The 22,417-nt window shown below is 22.8% G+C and overlaps 1 protein-coding gene across 6 annotated transcripts in view; it reads right to left on the reverse strand.

Moving 5' to 3' along the window:
- Nucleotides 1–22,417, reverse strand: part of LOC122511719 (AF4/FMR2 family member lilli-like) — a 315,906-nt gene that overhangs the window by 58,942 nt on the left and 234,547 nt on the right. For all 6 annotated transcript variants that reach the window (XM_043627149.1, XM_043627146.1, XM_043627145.1 and 3 more), the window contains one exon: nucleotides 19,904–19,963. In XM_043627149.1, the coding sequence (XP_043483084.1) occupies nucleotides 19,904–19,963 (60 nt within the window). The remainder of the gene's footprint in view (nucleotides 1–19,903; nucleotides 19,964–22,417) is intronic.

Genomic DNA, 22,417 nt, shown 5'->3' on the forward strand with positions numbered 1-22,417 from the left:
ACCTGGAAATTATGACTTTCGAACTATTTTCAACATTCGAACTCGTTTTAATTTTAAAATTCTTTATTTACCTAAGAATTATAATTTTTGTGATAAAAAGAATAGTTATAATACTAAAAATAATAATTATAATACTAAAAACAATAATTTTAAAACTAAAAATTAAAAATTTTGTAAACTAAATTATAATTTTCCCACCGATTGTAATTTCTAAACTAATAACAATTTTTGAAAATAAAAAATATAGTTTGTAAACTAATTATAATTTGAATACTAGAAATAATAATTTTCCTAATAATTGTAGTTTCTAAACTAAAAATGATAATTTTAAAACTAAAAATTATACTTTTAATACTAAAAGTTATAATTTTGATACTAAAAATTTTTATTTTCCCACTATTTGTAATTTCTAAAAACTAATAACAATTTTTGAAAATAGAAAATATAATTATCAAACTAATTATAATTTTAAAACTAAAAAATATAATTTTCAAATTAATTACAATTTTGAAACTAAAAATTAGTAGGAAAATTATAGTTTATAGTATCATAATTATAATAACCCTGTTAATTGTAACTTCTAAAAGAAGAATTATAAGGTTGAAACTAAAAACTATAGTTTTAAAATAATTATAATTTTGAAACTAAAAATTACAGTTTTAAATTTTTAATACTAAAAATTAGTAGAAAAATTTTAATTTTTAGAATCAAAAAAATAATTTTTTTACTAATTGTAAGTTCAAAACGAAGAATTATAATTTTGAAACAATAAAATACAATTTTTAAATTATTATAATTTTGAAATAATTATAACTTTCAATTTTTAACAGAGAATTATAATTTCGAAATTAAGAAATATAATTTTCGAATAAATTATAATTTTGATATTGAGAATTACAATTTTTTAACTAAGAATTATAATTTTAATAGTAAAAATTATAACTTTCCTACTATTTGTAATTTTTAAACTAAGAATGTACAATTTTGAAACTGAAGTTTACAATTTTTAAACTGAAAATTGTAAGTGTTAAATTAAAAACTATAATTTTCCTACTAATTTTAATTTCTAATCTAAGAATTATAATTTTGAAACTCAGAATTGTAATTTTTAAACTGAAAATGTTAATTTCCCTATTAATTGTGAATTTTAAACTAAGAATTATAATTTTCCTACAATTTGTAATTTCTAAACTAAGAATGTACAATTTTAAAACTGAAGTTTACAATTTTCAAACTAAGAATTTTAATTGTTAAACTCAAAATTATAATTTGTCTACTAATTGTATTTTCTAGACCAATAATTATAATTTCCCTACTAATTTTAATTTCTAATCTAAGAATCATAATTTTGAAACTGAGAATTATAATTTTCCTACTAAGAACTGTAATTGTTAAACTAAAAATTATAATATGCCTACTAATTGTAATTTGTAGACTAATAATTATAATTTTCCTACTAATTTTAATTTCTAATCTAAGAATTAAAATTTTTAAACTAAGAATTATAATTTTAAACTGAGAATCTTAGTTTTCAAACTCAGAATTGTAATTTTCACACTGAAAATGTTAATTTTCCTATTAATTGTGATTTTTAAACTAAGAATTATAATTTTCCTACTATTTGTAATTTCTAAAAATCTAAACTAAGAATGTACAATTTTGAGACGAAAATTTACAATTTTCAAACTAAGAATTTTAACTGTTAAACTAAAAATTATAATTTGTCTACTAATTGTATTTTCTAGACCAATAATTATAATTTCCCTACTAATTTTAATTTCTAATCTAAGAATTATAAATTTTAAACTAAGAATTATAATTTCCCTACTATTTGTAATGTTCTAAACTAAGAATTATAAGAATATTGTTACTGTATCTTTATAAAAATTATTTTCATCATTTTAATTCAATTATTATTTTCTAGAATTTTAAATTAATTTTTATCAAAATAATTGAATCCCTTAAAAAAATTTTATTATTTATGAAAATAATTGAATTCCTGTGAAATTTTTATTATTTATGAAAATAATTAAATTAATTCAATTCTTTTCAAAAATAAACATTTTCACAGGAATTGAATTATTTAAAAAAGATTTTTTTTAAATTCTTTGTCAGATTTTAACTATTTTTAATTTTTTAATGAAATTTCTCGATAGAATTTTCAGAAATAAAATTCAATTTTAATTTTAATTTTTTAATAAAATTCGTTGCAAGAATATTCAATTATTCAATTATTTTGAAAAAGTTTCAATCAGTATTCTTCTGATATAAAATATCATATAATAATATAACTTTTTATAAAATTCTACATTAAGAATTCAATTATTTTCATCACAAGCAATTACATTTTACACGAAAATTCAATTATTTATAAAAATTTAAATAAAATTCCAGACAAGAATATAATTATTTTTGTATAAATAATAAAGTGCTTCTCAAGAATTCAATTATTTAGAAAAAATGAAATTAAATAAAATACCAATTCAATTAAATAAAATTCTTCGCAAAAATTAAATTATTTTTTAATAAATTGATGAATTCTTGAATTCTTTCTTTAAAATTCTTTACAGTTATTCAATTATTTTCCCAAACAATAAAATTTTTACGAGAATTCAATTATTTAAAAAGATTTAAATAATAAAATTCTTCGCAAAAATTCAATTATTTTCATGAATAATAAAATTCTTCTCAGAAATTCAATTATTTTTTAAAAAATTGATAAATTCTTGAATTCTTTCTTTAATTTTTCACGAGAATTCAATTATTTAAAAAGAATGATGAATGGATAAACCAATAAAATAATTAAATGTTTGCATACAATTTTATTAAATTTTTTAAAAAATAATTGAATTCTTTTTGGGAAATTTTATTAAAATAGTAGATATTGAAAATCATTGAAATTAGAAAAATGCATTTTATTTTTGAAAATAATTGAAATTAGGACAAGAATTTTTTTGACATTTATGAAAATAATTGAACTTTGTAGAAGAATTTTGTTATTTATAAAGATAATTGTGATTTTTACGAGAATTTTTTTCAAATTTTGAACATAGTTGAATTTTATTTTTCTTGAAAATAATTGAATTTCTGCAATTATTTGTAATTTCTCCAAAATTGAATTTTTTTTTTAGTGTTTTCAACAAAAATTTAAATTAGAAAATTTTTAAATTCTATAATTTTCAAAATTGCTAATTTTATTTAAAGAAAGGTAGTAAGAAGTTAGTCGCGCGCTTTAGCGCACGAATTGTTGCCAGTAAGAATAGTAAAAAAAATAAAGAGAAGAGTAAAAGAAGTAAAAACAAAAAGAAGAAGATGAAAAAAAGAAAAAGCGTAGAGTACGATTGAATAATAAATGTCCGAAATAAAGATATCAAAATAGACAAGTAAATGGATACAAGTTTATTCAGAGACCGGATACTTGATGCCCGCGTGTGTGTATATAGATACGAGTTAACCATACTTAAGTGAATACAGTGAAGCCCTTGGTAATTATACCGAGCACGTGAAGGAGTGAAAACCCGTTACAGTGCGGCAAAGTGCACCTCTTCTCTCAGTGAACTCGACAGTCGACTTGCACATTGCACTTGCTCAGTTTTGCACTCGTCCCAATGAGCGGCACAGTTGCCAACATCTAATGGGTACGTCCCTCTCAAAAGAGTAATGCTTTCGTCATATACAAGAGAAATTCTCCATCTCTTATATATATACATATTATAATATATATATACACACCCTTTTAGAAAATAGAGATAGAGAGAGAGAGACAAACTTAAAACTCTCTCTCTCTCTCTCCCTTTTTTCGCATGGTCCACGTGCTAAGTAATGGCAAAGCAAACTACCAACATTTCAGATAAACTGGTGAATGTAATTCAACTCATGTTTGACATCCACTGAACACTAATTTCCTCTCTCATTAAATCCGTACGTGCTCTCAAAATAATTAGATACTTTATTCAAGAATATTCTATGCGGATGATTGCTAATTATTATTATTAAAAATTTATTAATTAACAATTATAATTTTAAAAAAAACTCAATTTTTATTAATATGAAAATTAAGAGCTATTTTTTTAAAACTCTCAATTTTTATTAATATAAAAATTGAGAGTTTCAATTTTTATTAATATAAAAATTGAGAGTTATTTTTTAAAAATTATAATTGTTATTTTTGGTTACTTTTTTTTTAGTAATAAAAACTGAGAGTTGTCTTTTATTTAATACAGTACTACACCGAAAAATAAAATTATTTTCGGAGATTACAATTTTTTGTTGTTCTAATGAAAAAGATAGTAAGTGCCGTGACTGATTATTCAAATTATAAGTAAACTAATTGCCCAAGTCTTGTCTATTGTGAATTTCTACAAGCTTTTCAGACCATTTATGCGAGGAGGAAGTGATTATTGTGAAATAAGCAGAGCGCAACCGTCACAAAATGCAAGCTGCGTGATGTGAAAATGCCGTTAACGATCATTATGTGGGATATGGTGCGTCGATTATAATCAACACAATTTTGTATATATATATATATATATATATATATATATATATATATATATATATAAATATATATATATATATATATATATATATATATATATATATATATGTATAACGTCAGTCATCAGAAATCAAGATCACGATTTTATTTCATATATATAGCAGAGTGATGAGTTTTGACTCGACACTTATGGATATTTATTATCCGAGAATTTAAATACATATTATTTTAGCGCCAGTGCTCGACTTCCGATTCATCGTTTATATCGTTTTAAAATTTTACTATTTTATTTTTATTTCATTTTTACTATTTTTTACTGTTATTATTATATTATTTTTTTACTATTTTATTTCAAATTTTTCTATTTTATTTTCTTTTGATTTTTACTATTTTATTTAAAATTTTACTGTTTTATTTTTATTAATTAATAATTATAATTAGATGTAGTTTTTTAGTTTCGACTTGTGGCTGAATATATCATATGTAAGGTGTAAGCAATAGTTTCTTATCAAGTCAATTTCATTTGAAATTGACTTGATAAGAAACTATTGCTTACACCTTACATATAATAATTTTAATATTCAATTATCTAAATTTTAACTAAAATTCAACAAGAATTCAATTATTTCAATGCAAAAATAAATAATTTGTTAAATAATTGCATGTTTCATAAAATTGAATTCTCATAAAAAGTTTTACCAACAAATTATTAAATAATTAATTCAAAATAATTGTATTCTTGAGAAGAATTTTATTATGTTTTGAAAACAATTAAACTTTAGCGAAAAATTTTATTAAAAGTTAGGAAAATATTTGAATTCTTGCAAAGAATTTTATTAATAGTTTTGAAAATAATTGAATACTTACGAAGAATTTTATTAATATTTGAAAATAATTCAATTCTTGTGAAGAATTGAATTATTTCTATAAAATAATTCAATTCCTATAAAGAATTCAATTAATTTTGGTAAATAATTGAATTTCTGCAAAGAATTTTATTATTTTTTAAAAATAATTGAATTTCTGTGAATAATTTTATTATTTTTTGAAAATAATTGAATTTCTGAGAAAAATTTTATTAATTTTTGCAAATAATTGAATTTCTGCGAATAATTTTATTAATTTTTGCAAATTATTGAATTTCTGCAAAGAATTTTATTATTTTTTTAAAAATAATTGAATTCCTAAAAATAATTTTATTATCTACTCTCTAAATCTGAATCAGCGAAATTTCACTGATTCTCAGCGATAAGTATGCCACTATTTTAAAACAGCGTATATGCGCTAATTAATCAGTGAAGTTTCACTGATTATTTAGTGAAATTTCACTAATTCACAGCGCATATACGCTAATTGAAATAGTGGCATACTTATCGCTGATTCAGATTTAGAGAGTATGACAAGAATTGAATCTCTGTAAAAAATTGTATTATTCATGAAAATAATTGAATTATTGCGAAGAAATTTATAAAAAGTTTATAAATAATTGAATTTCTGTATAATTTTTATCATTTATAACAAAATTAAATGTTTGCATATATAAGAAATTATTAAATTTTTTTGGAAAATTTTTATTAAAATAGTAGATATTGAAAATAATTGAAATTTTGTCATAAATTTTTTTACAATTTTTGAAAATAATTGAAATTCGGAGAAGAAATTTATTATTTATATGAAAATAATTGAAATTTTGACTAAAATTTTTAAAAAATTTTGAACATTATTAAATTTCTACGAAGGATTTTATTACTTTTGAAAATAATTGAATTTCTCCCATAATTTGTAACTTCTTCAAATTCTTTTTTTTAGTGTTTTTAACTGAAATTCTTCTATAAATCCATTATTTTTAATAATTAATTCAATATAATATTAAATTTTTTTTACTAATTTCAGAAGAATTTGAATTATTAAATTTTTCCAAAAATCGAAGTTTATTTAAAATTTCTAATTAATTCCATTGAATAAAATAAAATGAAAACAAAATTGTAAAAATAAACACAAATGCTAAAAAAATAAAATAAAAATAAAATATAGTAAAACAACAAAAATAATTTTCCGAATAAAACGTCTAAAGAAAAATAAACCAAAAAATACAAATTACGATAATTTTTAACAATTTTTGCTTTTTTGCTTCCTCATATGTTTTAATGATAAAAAACCTTTGAATTAAAAAATTGCTACAAAGTACAAAGAACAAATAGAAAAAAAGAGAATAAACAATCGATCACGAATGTATAGCCGATCGGTGTACAATAATTACAATAATTCACAGCAATTATACTACACTTGGTTGATTACCGTAATTATAAATTTTTATCCATATTAATTCTGCTTCAATTAGAGACACTTCGTTTATCGACTCTAAAATCTCTTTTACGCCAATAAAATATCATTAAAAATGAATTAAACCCTTCGGGGGAGGTGGAAAAAACAAAAAAACATATTTACACAAACAAAATCGCAATAAATAGCAATTTACGAGTAAATTACAAACGCACACATTCTTTTTCACAATTAAAATCAAAAATCAAAAATTAAAATCAAAATAAAAATAAAAATTCATTGTTATATGAAGAAAAATTTTACTTGTATTTACACGTTTTATTATATATGTGCCGTGATTATTTATATGACAGTTTTATGTTACGCAGCGTTGATCGTTATTATCTTTCGACTTTTTGTTTTTCCTTTTTCTTTTCCTCGGAAGTGCATAAATCACTGAAAGGGCGAAGAGAGAGTGGGAGGGAGGGAGGGAAAGACATTAACGAACTGGTACGTACATATAACAAAATGTAAATTTACCCGAATCTCATTTTAGAAAAAAGAAAAAATCCCTTTCCTTCGCGGTATAATATTATTTACAAATGATTCTCTCCTGAAATACTCGCGAGAGTAACTTTTTTTCAATTTTTATGTACTCTTCTCATTTTGTAGCAAAATTTGAAATATTTAAACATTTAAAGAAAATTTCAACTATAACTATAGATTTTATAAATAAAAAAAAATTAAATTAAATAAATAATTAAAACAAAAATTTCGAATAAATAAAAAATTACATAAAAATTAAAATTAAAATAAAATAAAAATTAAAAATATTTATAAGAATAAAAATTAATTGAAAAAAAAAAATTAATTTTGTTAATAGACAAGTTTATTTGAACAATCGTTTATTTGAATCAAATAAATTTTTTTCTAGTCTTAAAATTTTTTATTTAAAATAAATTATAGGGTGAGAGGGAGGAAATGAAGCAAGATGAAAAGTGTGAAAAAAGAAATAGAAAATTATTATTCCATTAGAGCGTCATGATCGTCGTTGCGTATTTCATCGAAGAGAAGTTGGGCGTGTTTTAGAGTAACATGAATAGTTGGCCCAGATTCTGTGGGTGACTATTTACTGACGGATTGGCTATTTTCTATCGACTCTCTCGCGCGCGCGACACTTTTAGTTAGTTGAACACTGAGTCATTCGAAAACAACATTTCTTGATCGATGTCTGATCAAATTTTTCACGCTTTTAAACACCCCTGAAAATACTTTTCATTTACGTTTCACTTCTCTTTTTATTGGCAATTCATTTTCTTTCAGAGCAATTTAAATCAATTTCAATTAAATTAATTAAATTTTTGATATTTTTAATTAAATTAAATTAATTCAACTTTTGATTTTTAATTAAATTAAATTAATTAAACTTTCGATTTTTAATTAAATTAAATTAATTCTAAACAAGTATTAATTTTAAACGTAGTTAAATTAAATTTAAAACAATTTAATTAAAAATAAATTAAATTCATTGTTTCTATGTATATCTTTGACGTTAGTGACCGTTCGATTTTTTATTTTTGACCAAAAAACCTTTTGAATTCCTAATTATTTAGGTTTTAATTTACTCATTTTCTTTTCATTTTTATTTCCATCTTCTAATTTTAATTAAATTTAATTAATTAAATTGAATTGAATTTTTTGAAACTTAAGTTTTTTATACTTGATTGAAACTTTCTTGTATTTAAATTCAATTTTCTTGAACTAAATTTAAATTTTCTTTTACTTAAATTCAATCTATTTGTATTTTAATTAAATTAACTTGTACTTCATTTAAATTTACTTGTACTTCAATTAGATTTACTTGTAATAAAATTAAATTTACTTCCAATAAAATTAAGTCCAATTTAATTAAATTTACACCCAATAGAATAAAACTTTACACTCAATGAAAAAAAATCCCCTAATTCAGAATAGAAGAAAAAGAAAATTTTTATTTGAAAAAAAAAACAAAAAAAAAAGATAAAAATAATTAATTTTAATTAAATAATTTTCAACTTTTCAATGAATTAATTTTATTCAATTAATTAAACTTTTCAATCTTTATATTAATTTTAAATTAATTCATTGAAAAATCAATTTTTCCAATTATTCAATTTGAATTAATTTCTTAAAAAATTGTGTGATTTAATTTTCCCAGACAAATAAGCAGACTTTTTAAGAATTATCTTCTCTAGCCGCAGGGGTTTCGATTTTCTTAATTAGTACCCGACTCAAAGAAGCACTCGATGAGACAGGAAATGGTGAAAAAGAAATTAGAGACAAAAAGGCAAATTTTCAATACACAGAAAATGAAAAAAATAAAATAAACAAAGGATTTTTTTTCTTCTGCAAAAAAATGTTTGTGCAACAAATGTTTTTTAATTCCAGCAATAAAAATTGAAATGCGATCAATTTAAAAGTAAATCGAAAAAGTGACAAGTCTTATGATAAATTAATTCAAAAATACAAAAATTAATAGAAAAACAATAGAAAAAAACGAAAATAATAAAAAAATACAAAAATTATATACAAAAACAGTAGAAAATAAAAAAATTCAAAAAATGCCTGGAACAGCGATAATTTTCTCTAGATTAGCGAAAGTCTTAACTGAAACAACTAAAAATTTCGCTAATATAATAAAATTTACAGTTGTTCCAGATAACATATTTTTTGCATGAAAGATAATACAAAAAGTAAAAAAAAAATACAAAAAACGTATTTAGGCTTCTTTTATTATTTCTACGGTTATCAACAAAAAATCAGAAACAAAAAAAATGAAAAAAGAGAAAAACAATTGAAAAAATTGCAAACAACAAACATACAGAAGCAGAGGGAAGAACAATTTTAGAAAAATAAAAGCAAGACAATGCGAGCGCGAGAGGGAAAAATGAATGAATGAAGGAAGGAAGTGAGTGAGTGAGGAAAGGAAAACAAAAGGATGATGATCTCCGATGAATCTGCGCGTTCGTCAAAGAATGTGATATATTCAAGCAGAAGTCATCGTCTTTTGCCATCGTTGCGAGTGCAATTAGCAGTCGCATTTACGATGCCTACTGGCGCAACCCGTATTTTCTCACGGGCCAGCCGTGAGAATAATTCATCGGTGGTTCATTCCGGTGGTGTATAGTAATGTCTATGGTACTTCGAATAGACGCAAAACGACGATATACGGTAGTCAAGTCGTAAATTCTACTCTAAATCGAAAACCCTTTTGCTCCTAGGAAATCATTTCTGAATTCACTATTTCATATTTCCTCAGCATCGAATCACTTTTCGCAAAAAAAAAAATCATCCACATTTTTTTAAAACTATTTCTCCTGCTGCTGTTATGAAATAACATTCGCTTTCCATATTTACCCCTTACTATTGTTACCACAATTACCCCTGTTGCCTGTGACTTTGGCTATTTACCGGAAAAAAGAAACCTGAAGTTATTAATTTTCATTTTTAGTATTTTTAATAATAACCGAATTTTAAATAAATTTGTTGCCCCAAAATACTTTGATCCATTTAATTAAATACTTATCCACTATCAAATAAGTATTTACTTAAATAATTTTTATTGTAAACGACGTTTACTATAAATAATACTTAGAAACAAATTAAATAATATTTCAAAATAATTAAATTCCTGTAAAGAATTTAATTACACAGGTTTACAAATTAATAACTTTTTTTTGTCAATCGAATAAAACATTTTTTTTGCGAATAGTAGGTGTTTTTTGAGAAAGAAAATCATAGTTTTAATTTTTTCCCCTCGTGCAGTTTTTCTGTAGCTTCAAATTTTGCATTTTCGAGGTTAAACGTCACTTAAACTTACCTGTAGAAAAATTAGCTTATCAAAATATAATAAATGAGGTATCATTGGAAAGGTTATTAAATTTCCTTTCGATCCATAGGTCACAGAATAAAATTCAATGAAAATTGAGAAAGTTACAGTCGATTAAAGATCAAATTGCATGCAAATTTTGGTGATTTTTTGACACTTAAGTAACTTCTACTATTTTTTTCTACATTAAACAGAAAAAAATGTTTTGATTTTAATTTTTTTATTGATAGACTACATGATTACAAAAATTTTAAGCCCTTGTGGACCTCGATTGGATTAAAAATGACAATTCTACACTAAAATTAAGTGAACGAAACTACTTTCTTCATTTTTAGAATCCCATAAACATTTGCAGCAAAAATTCAAGTAATAAAATTTATTTAAGCCCTAAAGTGACTAACATCACTAATCAATGGTTTCTGATGTCGTAGATTTTAAATCTAATGTTAGTTTTTCAAATTTCAAAATGGCGGATCTAATATGGCGGACAAGTTTTTAAAAATCGATTAAATTCGTCTTAAATTCGTTACTCAGGGGTTTTTGGGGTCGCTGATTACGAATCGGATGTCAGATTTCAAAAATTCAAAATGGTGGATCCAATAGGTGCGAAGTCGATGGATTTTTAAAAAACTAGTTCACCATTATGAATCTACCATTTTGAATTTTCGAAATCCGACATCGGATTCGTAATCAGCGACTCTGAAAACCCCCGAGTAACGAATTTAAGACGAATTTAATCGATTTTTAAAAACTTGTCCGCCATATTGTATCCGCCATTTTGAAATTTAAAAAACCAATATTCGATTTAAAATCTACGACATCAGAAACCCTTGATTAGTGATGTTAGTCACTTTAGGGCTTAAATAAATTTTATTACTTGAATTTTTGCTGCAAATGTTTATGGGATTCTAAAAATGAAGAAAGTAGTTTCGTTCACTAAATTTAATGTAGAATTGTCATTTTTAATCCAATCGAGGACCACAAGGGCTTAAAATTTTTGTAATCATATAGTCTATCAATAAAAAAATTAAAATCAAAACATTTTTTCCTGTTTAATGTAGAAAAAAATAGTAGAAGTTACTTAAGTGTCAACAAATCATCAAAATTGGCATGCAATTTGATCTTTAATCGACTGTAACTTTCTCAATTTTCATTGAATTTTATTCTGTGACCTATGGATCGAAAGGTAATTTAATAACCTTTCCAATGATACCTCATTTATTATATTTTAATAAGCTAATTTTCCTACTGGTAAGTTTAAGTGACGTTTAACCTCGAAAATCCAAAATTTGAAGCTACAGAAAAACTGCACGAGGGGAAAAAATTAAAACTATGATTTTCTTACTCAAAAAACACCTACTATTCGAAAAAAAAATGTTTTGTTCGATTGACAATTTCACTGTAAACCAGTGTTATTTTTTAAAAATAATTCAATTACTGTAAATAATTTAATTAATCTGAAGAATTTTATGAAAAGCTTTTAAACATTTGAATTCCTCCTAAGATTATTAATAATTTTTGAAAATAATTGAATTTCTGCAAAGAATATTAATAATTTTTTAAAATAAATAAATTTCTACGAAGAATTTTATTAAAAGTTTTGAAAATAATCGAATTCTTGAGCAGAATTTTATTAAAAGTTTTGAATATATAATTGAATTCTTACGAAGAATTTCATTAATATTTGGAAATAATTGAATTCCTGTAAAGAATTCAATTATTTTTTGAAAATAATTTAATTACTGCAAAGAATTCAATTAATTTTGGTAAATAATTCAATTACTGTAAAGAATTCAATTAATTTTAGTAAATAATTTAATTCCTGCTAAAAATATTAATAATTTTTAAAAATAATTGAATTCCTATGAAGATTTTATTAATTTTTAAATATAATTGAATTCCTGCAAAGAATATTAATAATTTCTGAAAATAAATGAATTTTCTATGAAGAATTTTATTAATTTTTAAAAATATTTTAATTCCCTCAATGAATATTAATAATTTTTGAAAATAAATAATTTACTATGAAGAATTTTATTAATTTCCAAAGAATTGAATTGCTGCAAAGAATTTTATTATTTTTTGAAAATAATTGAATTCCTGTGAAATTTGATTCATTTAACTATAAATACTTGTCTATTATCAAATAACTATTTATTTAAACAATTTGTATTGTAAATAATTTTTATTATAAATAATTTTTACTGGAAAAAATTTTTATTGTAAATAATTTTTACTGTAAAAAATGTTTATTGTTAACAATGTTTACTATAAACAATTTTTACTGTAGATAAGTTTTATAGTAAAAAATGTTTACTATAAATAATTTTTATTGTAAATAATTATCATTTAAATCAAATAAATTATATTTCAATTTAAACCAATAATTTCAATATTTTTTTAAAGTTTTAAAAAGTTCAAATGAACCAAATTTATTGATTTATACTTTAAATTAAATTTCTATTGCAATAATTTTGCCTTATTAACGAAAAAAAATAATTTTTATATTTTCAACGTTAAAGTTTCTAATTTTTATTGCAATCAATAATTTTTGAAATTACTTTTAATAACAAAAATTTCGCAATTACCATTTATTTAATTAAAAAATTAATTTAATATAAAATTAAACAAAAATGAAATACAATTAAATTAAATTAAATAAAAATAAATATTATTTAATACTATATAATAATAAATAAAAGAAATCTAAAGTTATTAATTTTAATTTTTCAGTAATTTGAATAATAACCGAATTTTAAGTAAATTTTAAATAAACTTTCGGTAAATTGTACCAAATTATTATATATATGTAAAATACATTCAGTTAATAAAATACCTTAATTGCCTTTCAAAAAGTTTTCAAATAAACGAGATTTTTCAATGAGTTTTCCAAGAATTCTTAACGGTAAATTTATTTTGTAAATAGGGCACAGAAAAAAAGCTTCGCAAATAGAACAAATTTTACAGAGAATAAAAACAATAAATAAAGTTTAAAACTAAATTAAAATTTGTTAAGATTTTGTAAAACTTTGTGAAACTTTATCAAAATTCGAAGCAATTCTAACAATTCTTTTTAATTAAGAACATTTAATTAAAGAACATTTCTTTCACCCGAAAAAAAGTAAAGAGAAAAAAAATAAAAAAAAAACAAAAAAATAAAAATGAAGAAAAAATTAAAAAACAGGAACAAACTAAAAAACTTCCTCGAGAAAAACTTCTCGCTTGACAAACTTCTAAAATTCTCATTCAAATATAAAAAAAATCTTTCCGGTTAGCAAAAAAAAAAAAATAATAATAAATAAGAGAAAATAAACATCACGCTATATGAAAAACATGAAAGCAGAAGTGAAACGAGTTTCATTCTCTCTTTCTTGCCTCTATAATAAATTCATCTCGACTAATGGATTTTAAATAGTATCGAGATATTTGATTAATTTTCATAATATTAAAGACTAAAGAGTTATAATTTAAATTGCCTGTGCGTTGATTAAACGAGAAAAAGAACTCCCAACATGTAAATATAACTAATTTATTCAAAGACGAATGAAAAATTATTTTGCGTGCACAATTTATCAAAAAAGTCAGCAAACAAATATTTTTTGCAAATTAATACACTTATCTCGCGGGGTTGAAATAAATCAATCAGAATAATACGAACTTGAAGGAAAAAAGTGAAGAAAAAATGTTAGAAAGTAAATTTATATATACATGTATAAAGTAGAACATCTCGGAAAGTAATTATTTTTTATATATATATGAGAAATTTTAAAACTTTCTAAGAAAACTACATTACTTGACATAATTTAGCCGAGCGTTTGAATATCATAAACAGAAACCTAATGAAAAATCTCTTTTGTTTCCTGTTGAATCTTTTTTTTGTATTGAATTTTTCTTTTGTAATTTAATTCAATGTTTAAATATTTTTGGTACCCTTTTTTAAATGATGTATTTAATTTGCTTTTTTAATTTTGAAATTAATTTTCCATTCGTACTTTTATTCTGATTTTAATTTACTGTTTTTTTTTATTTTTCTTTCTGGATTAATTTTTTTCTATATGTAAGTTATTATATTATAATTTTACAATTTTCATAAATAAATGAACTTCAAACGGTTTCAATTTGAAATTTTATAAAATTACAATGTTCAATGAATTTAATTATAAATTTTAATGAACTTAGATATTTGAAAAATTTTAATAATTCAAAATCTTCTAAAATTCCAAAAGAATTCAATATTATTAAAAAAAATTCTACGCAAACATTTTTAATTATTATCATAAGATAAATAATAAAAATTTCACAGGACTTCAATTGTTTTTTATAAATTAATTTTATAATTAATTTTTTGTATTTAATTTTTTGAATTTAATTTTCTATCTTTTAAATTTCGCGCCTAAAGGTTCATAAAAATTCCCGCCTAGATGGCATGAAAGTTCTCTCACAAACGCTATGAATCAAATTTGATGAATTTGAATAAAATGAATGAAATGAATTTCAATAGAAAGTTTAATAAAAAAATAAATTCTTTTTTTCGAGTGCAGGAAGAAATTACGTATACAAATTTGTGGAAAAATAAAAATCAATTCCTTTTTTTTCCTCTTATAATAGTTTCATAAACCCTAAAAGCATTCAATAATAATCATTTACAAACGCGATTCTCCTTTCACAACCCTATACAAAGCACAATGGAAATTTGATATTTTCGCTATTTTTAGGGTGAGCGGATAGGCGACAATATTCTCGAGTGCACAATATATATATAGTTATCCCGCCTTTAGGTTTAGGTCAATCATGAGATTACGCTTCTGCGGGCTGAAATTTTTTCTTCTCAACTTGGACCAGACATTTTATAGTGTTTGTGAAAAAGAGAGAGAGAGAGAGAGAGAGAGAGAGAGAGAGAGAGAGAGAGAGAGAGAGAGAGAGAGAGAGAGAGAGAGAGAGAGAGAGAGAGAGAGAGAGAGAGAGAGAGAATATGGCAAAAAGATGAATCACGAACTTGGACCAAAACGAAGGGAGAGACGATGCTACGATGATGACTCATCGTTGTGTTTAAATTGCTTCCCGATCGATAGCCCCATTGGGAATTAGAATTTTGTCATCTCTAAAGCAACACGCGGCTCTCCCTCCCTCTTTCTTTTTTTTCTCTTTATCTCTCTCTTTTTTCTATTTTCTCTCTCTCACTCTCCTTCTCTCTCATTAGCCTCCGGATTTTGTCTCAAATTTCATGGGGGTGATCTTTTTATAAGACAGAACCTTTTGTTATTTAAACCTTCGCCCTTAATAGTCGGGAAATCTTGTTCGAATTTACGTATATAGTTATAAATTGGCATCAAAGGATTAAAAATCAACGATGAGGCACGATATTCCCTAGAGAATGAAATGTATTGTTTTTTCGATTCAAGAATCTCTTGTCTCTCGCTTAAATCAATAACAAGTTTCGGACTGAATTTAAAAATAAAATTATTATATTTATTAACACACAATTAATATCAGAGTTGCAACAAAAATTTAATTTTGTTTTTCCCTAATTTCTATAGACAAAATTTTGACTTTTTTCACAATTTTTAACTAAAATTTTTCTTTAAATCAATTATTTTCAATACTTTTTTTAAAAATAGTTCTTTGAGAATTTTCAAATCCATTTGTTTATCATTCAATTTTACGAAATTTCGATTACTCGGAAATTCTTCAATTAAATATATAATGGAAAATAAAAACTTGACATAATTTAAAAAAAAAGAAATTTTGTAATTAAACTTTCTCAAAACAATTAATTCTATAGAATTGTTATAGTTAAAAGTATAAAAACTTTAAATTTTCAAAGATTTTAATTTTAAAAACCTTTTCAAAATTCATGCTATTATGATTTTAATTTTCAGTTATTATCTAAAGTTTTAACTAAAATTCATTTTTAAGTTAATTTTTATTACAAAATTCTACCGGGAATTAAATTATTTAATGAAAAATAAATAATTTTTTTAACAATTAAATGTTTTTTTTAAATTGAATTCTCATAAAGAATGTTATCAAAAAATTTTTAAACAATTATTGAAAATAATTGAATTTTTGTGAAGAATTGTATTAATTTTGAAAAATAATTGAATTGCTACAAAGAATTTTATTATGTTTTAAAAACAATTCAATTCCTGTAAATAATTTAATTAATTTTTGCAAAAAATTCAATTTCTGTGAAGAATATGTTATTAAAAGTTTTGAAAATAATTGAATTCTTAAGCAGAATTTCATTAGATTTTTTGAAAAAAATTGAATTATTACACTGAAAAAAAAAAAGTATTGAACCAAGAAAATTTTTCTTGGTTCAAGCAAATCGTGGGATTGAATACGGCCAAGACTATTAAAGTATTGATTCAAGAAAACGATTTTCTTGACATAGGATATTTGGGAGAAGAACATATATTCTTGATCCAAGAAAATATGGAATTCGACCAAGAAGTTAATCTTCTTATACGAAATATAAAATGTATTAAATGAATAAAATATTTTCTTGTTCTAAGAATATATATAGATGATTGAATTATTTTATTCGATTCATTCAATGTTTTGTAACGTTCGTTCAAGTAATTCAAGATTAAATGAAGAAAACATTTATTTTGTGAGAAGAACAGATATTCTTGATCCAAGAAAATATGGAATTCTACCAAGAAATTAAGTAGCATGTAAGAAATGCAGAATATATTAATTCAAAATCATTTATGTATCAAATCAAGAAAGTATGTTCTCTGTCCGAGAAAATATTTTCTTGATTTGAGAAAATTTATAGTTTTCAATCAAAAAAATACTTTCTCAATACAAGTAAATTATTTACTTAAATTACCCCCCCCCTTACCTCCATCCCATCTTTTCTAATACTTAGGTCAAACATTTTTATTATTTAATTAATTAACATTTATATTTTTTATTTAAATAATTAAATAATTATTATTTTACATATATATTCACATTTAATTAATACTTAACACAAATACAACAAATATACCTTGAAAGAAAATTTTCCACGGTCGGAGGAATTGAACTCGGGTTGCACGCACCAGAAGCCGTCACGCTACCACTATGCCATCCTAGCCTCAATGGACAGTTTTCAAAAACTGATATTTAAGTTGCATATACATTTGAAGAAAAATATTTTCTTGGATCAAGAACACCGGCATTGTGTTAAGTAAAAAAAAGTTTCAAAGCAAATAAATAAAATGATTCGATTCAAGAAACATGAATTCTCCAGACAATACTTTATTATTTCGCTTAAGAACATGATATTCTAGATTCAATACTTTTTGGTACTTCGGAAAAGTAAAATATTTGGTTGAAATAATTACATATTGAGTTCTGCCAAATACTAAATTGTTAATTCAAGAATTCTGTTCAATGCTAATAATTACTTGACACAAGAAAATGAATTTCTTTCTTCAAATAAATATGGGATTAATTGAATATAATTTTTAATCGACTTGAAACAAATATTTACTTATATTAAGATCTTACACTTAATTGAATTGAATAAATAAAATATTTCATTCCAGAAAATATAACATTCTCGCAAGAAATTAATGATTTTGAAACATGAGAATATAGAAATGCTTCAAGTAAAAGAAATGCTTAGATTAATTAATATTTCTTTGAAACAAAATAATTTTTAATTGAGTTGAAACAATTATTAACTTGTATTAATCTTCCCATTTTCTTGGCTCAAGACTATGGGTGTTGGATGAAATAAATAGTTGCTTTAAAGGAAATAAAAAAATTATTTGACTCAAGATACCAAATGACTCAAGGTAAATTACTTGACGTGAGAACATGATATTCTTGATTCAATACTTTTTCGAGACTTGGCGCATGTAAAACAGTTCGTTTGAAACAGTAAGATATTTACTTATGTCAAACCTATATTTTCTTATTCCAATAACTTTGATCAATGCTCAAAATTACTTGACACAAGAAAATAAATTTCTTCCAATAAGAAAATATGGGTTTGTTTCAAGTAAATCAGGTCAAGAAAATGCATTTACTTGATTCAATGAACTTTTTTTTTCAGTGTACGAAGAATTTTAATAATATTTAAAAATAATTGAATTCCTGTAAAGAATTCAATTAAATTTGGTAAATAATTTAATTCCTGTGAAGAAGTTTATTAATTTTTAAAAATAATTGAATTCCTGCAAAGAATTTTATTAATTTTTAAAAATAATTAAATATTCCTGCAAGGAATTTTAATATTTTTTTAAATAATTGAATTTCTTCGAAGAATTTGATTAATTATTAAAAATAATTGAATTTCTGCAAAGAATTTTATTATTTTCTTTAAATAATTGAATTCTTAAGAAGATTTTTATTAATATTTGAAAATAATTGAATTTCTGTAATGAATTCAATTCCTTTTTTAAGAATAATTGAAATCTTGTGCTATTTTTATTATTTATTTTATGAAAATAATTTTAAAAGTTTGGGTAGAATTTTATTAGGAATTTTTTAAAATAATTTAATTCTTTTGGAAAATTTTATTAAAATAGTAGATATTAAAAATTATTGAATTTGGGAAAAACTTTTTAAAATAATTGAAATTCGAAGAAAATTTTTTTTTATTTATAAAGATAATTGAAATTTTGAAGAGAATTTTTTTAAATTTTTGAACATAATTGAATTTCTTCGAAGAATTTTATTACTTTTGAAAATAATTGAATTTCTGCAATCATTTATAATTTCTCTAAAATTCAATTTTTTTTTAGTATTTTTTAACTAAAATTCTTTTATAAATCCATTATTTTTAATAATTAAAAAATTTTAAACGCAACTCTTTTAAAATTCAATGAATTTTGAAATATTAAGGTAAAATTATTTATTAAATAATTCATAATTAATAATTTTTGATAATTGTTCAAGAATTAAGTTATTTAAATTGAAATTATTCTAAAAATTTATTTCTACTTATTCTACTATCCCTGACTTTTACCTGAATTCCCTGACCTGTGTCAATCTTGCAAATAGTTTTACTTTTAATAGTGAAAAAAAGTGTAAAGAATACAAAAATTTTTCCAATTTCTTTTAGAATTAATCGAGAAAAAAAAGACGAACAAAGAATTTAAGTAAAAGTGGCAAGGCAACACAAAGGAAACAAAGAGGGAAATTCCAGTTTCAGGACTTGGAAACTTTACGACCGTTGTAAACTGACTTTAGTTAGAGATTACTCCTTAAAAGTTGAGCTTATATACATATGTAGAGATCTAAACTCTAACGCAAAATTCAGGTAAATTCTCACTCACCTTTAAAATGTCCTCAACATCTGGTGTATTTTCCTCGAGAGCCTGCCTGGAATTGATGCCCTGTAAAAAAGCAAATAAAAAAAAAATTAAAACATTATTTGAGAAATGCATATAGTGAATATAAATTTTAACTTTTTTTATATATAAAACAGCATCCGTGTATATGTTTTTCCAAACATTTCAAATAAAACACAACAAGAACTTTCACTTTTGCTTGTAATCATTTTCTCGTTCAGAATATTTAATTATATAAACATAAACAAGTTACATAAATTTCAATCCCGAATGATTTAACTTATTAATTCAGCATAACGCGTGATTTAATTAATAAACAGATCTGATTATGCAGTTCACCTTAAAATTACAGTTTCTTCTATTTCCCTTTCTGACAATAATTATATATATATAAGTTAGATAATCAAAAGTCACCAGTAGCAAATTTTTCCCGCATCTAGCAAAAAAGTCATTCATTTCAACCAAACCAAACTTATAATAAATTAAAAAATAAATTTCAATTAAGAAAATATATTTTAAACTTTCAATATATTAATAAATTTCAATTTCAATTTACGTTAATTTATTTTTATTCTTTTATCATCTTATTTTGTTAAATTTAATTTTGTTAAAATTGTCGAACGTTGATTTTCTTTACAATCTTTATTTTTATTTTGCAGAAATTTAAAGTAGTTAATAAATTTCTCTCAATTAGCTCATGGCAAAATTATAAAACAAAACAAAATGAGCAGTTGTTTGAAATGAAATATTAAAGTATCAAGAACATATATGCATAACCGGTAATTGAGAGAATAAAACCACAATTTTTGCATAGTTCACGGTTATTATTCAATGAGAGAAAGAAACATGAAATCAAGTTTAATCGACAGTTTCCTTAAGAAGAGGAATAAAAAAAAGAAAAATAAAATCTAGAAGCTTTATCCATTTATTGAGAAGAAAAAAAGAAGAGAAATAAAAACTAAACTCTTATTTCAATCTTCGATATAACTACTTGGGTACACTCAATCTCTTCATCGGCTTTTATCTATGAAACCACAACTGGAGAATTTATCAAGGAAAGCTGAGAGAGAGAGAGAAAGAAAGAAAGAAAGAGAGGGAAAAAGAGAGAAAGAGAGGGATAAAGAGAGAAACAAGGAAAGAAAGAGAGAAAAAACAGAAACAGAGAAAAGAAAGAGAGAAAAGGGAAGAGAGAGAAAGAGAAAAAGAGAGAAACAAAGAAAGAAGATATGAAGCAAAAAGAAAAAGATAAAGAATAAGTCTAGAGAAGAAACAGGTAGCAATCAGAGGTAGCAGATGCTTTAGTAGGAAGAGAAAAAAAAAGAGGAACAGGGACACGAATAAAATAACCAGGATATATTATTTTCTGATTAATCGCGATAGGACTCTTTATCTCACACTCGCATTTTTATCTCTTCCTTTTTTAGAGCGTCTCTATTTTTATCAGAGGGAAAAAAATTTTGCCAGAGGGAAATGAACAGCGCGCGCTTCAGTCAGAATCAATTTTCATATATAGCTCAAGTACCTTTTTCAAGGCACAAAATGAGTTGAACCCTTTCCCTAAGTTATATATTTAAATAAAAAAAGTATGAATGAAGCCTTATAAAAGGATTTTTTTTCTCCTCGTTTTTACACGATTTATATTTTATGAATTTATTTTCTATGCAAGTAAATATTTATTCGATACAAGTAAATATTTATTTGACTCATATTTATTCGATTCAAGTAAATATTTTTTCAATTCAACTAAATGTTTATTCGAAATAAATATTTATTCGATTTAAGCAAATCGTCTGTCAAATCTGTCCCGTCAATATTCTAAAGAAATAAATATTTCTTCATTCAAGTAAATATTTATTCGATTCAAGTAAATATTTCTTTGATTCAAATACAATTTCTTCGATTTAAACAAGAATTATTCCATTCAAATAAATATTTATTCGATTCAAGAAAATATTTTTTCGATTCAAGTAAATATTTATTCGATTCAGCAAAATATTTCTTTGATTCAAATACAATTTCTTCGATTTAAATAAAAATTATTTCATTCAAATAAATATTTATTCGATTCAAGTAAATATTTATTCCATACAAGTAAATATTTATTCGATTCAAGTAAATATTTATTTGATTCCAATACAATTTGTTCCATTCAAATAAAAATTATTTGCTCCAAGTACAATTTAGTCGATTTAAAATTTATATAAAAAATAAAAAAATTCTTTTATCAAGTAAATACTTATTATTGATTCAAGTAAATATTTACTATCGATTCATCTAAATATTTATTCGATTCGAGTAAATAATAATTTGATAATAGACAAATAGTCGGTTCTTTGAATCCAATAAAATTTTTCCACTGTAATATTATAATTAAGGTTACAATTAAAATTATATTAAAATTCTAAGTAAATTTATTTGAATTATAATAATTGCAATATAATTAATGCAATTAATAAAAATTCAGTCGTCTATATTACCTAATGAATGAAGCCGACACTT

Source organism: Leptopilina heterotoma, unplaced genomic scaffold (genome assembly GCF_015476425.1).
Source record: "Leptopilina heterotoma isolate Lh14 unplaced genomic scaffold, ASM1547642v1 Lhet_9, whole genome shotgun sequence".
Taxonomy (NCBI): Eukaryota; Metazoa; Arthropoda; class Insecta; order Hymenoptera; family Figitidae; genus Leptopilina; species Leptopilina heterotoma.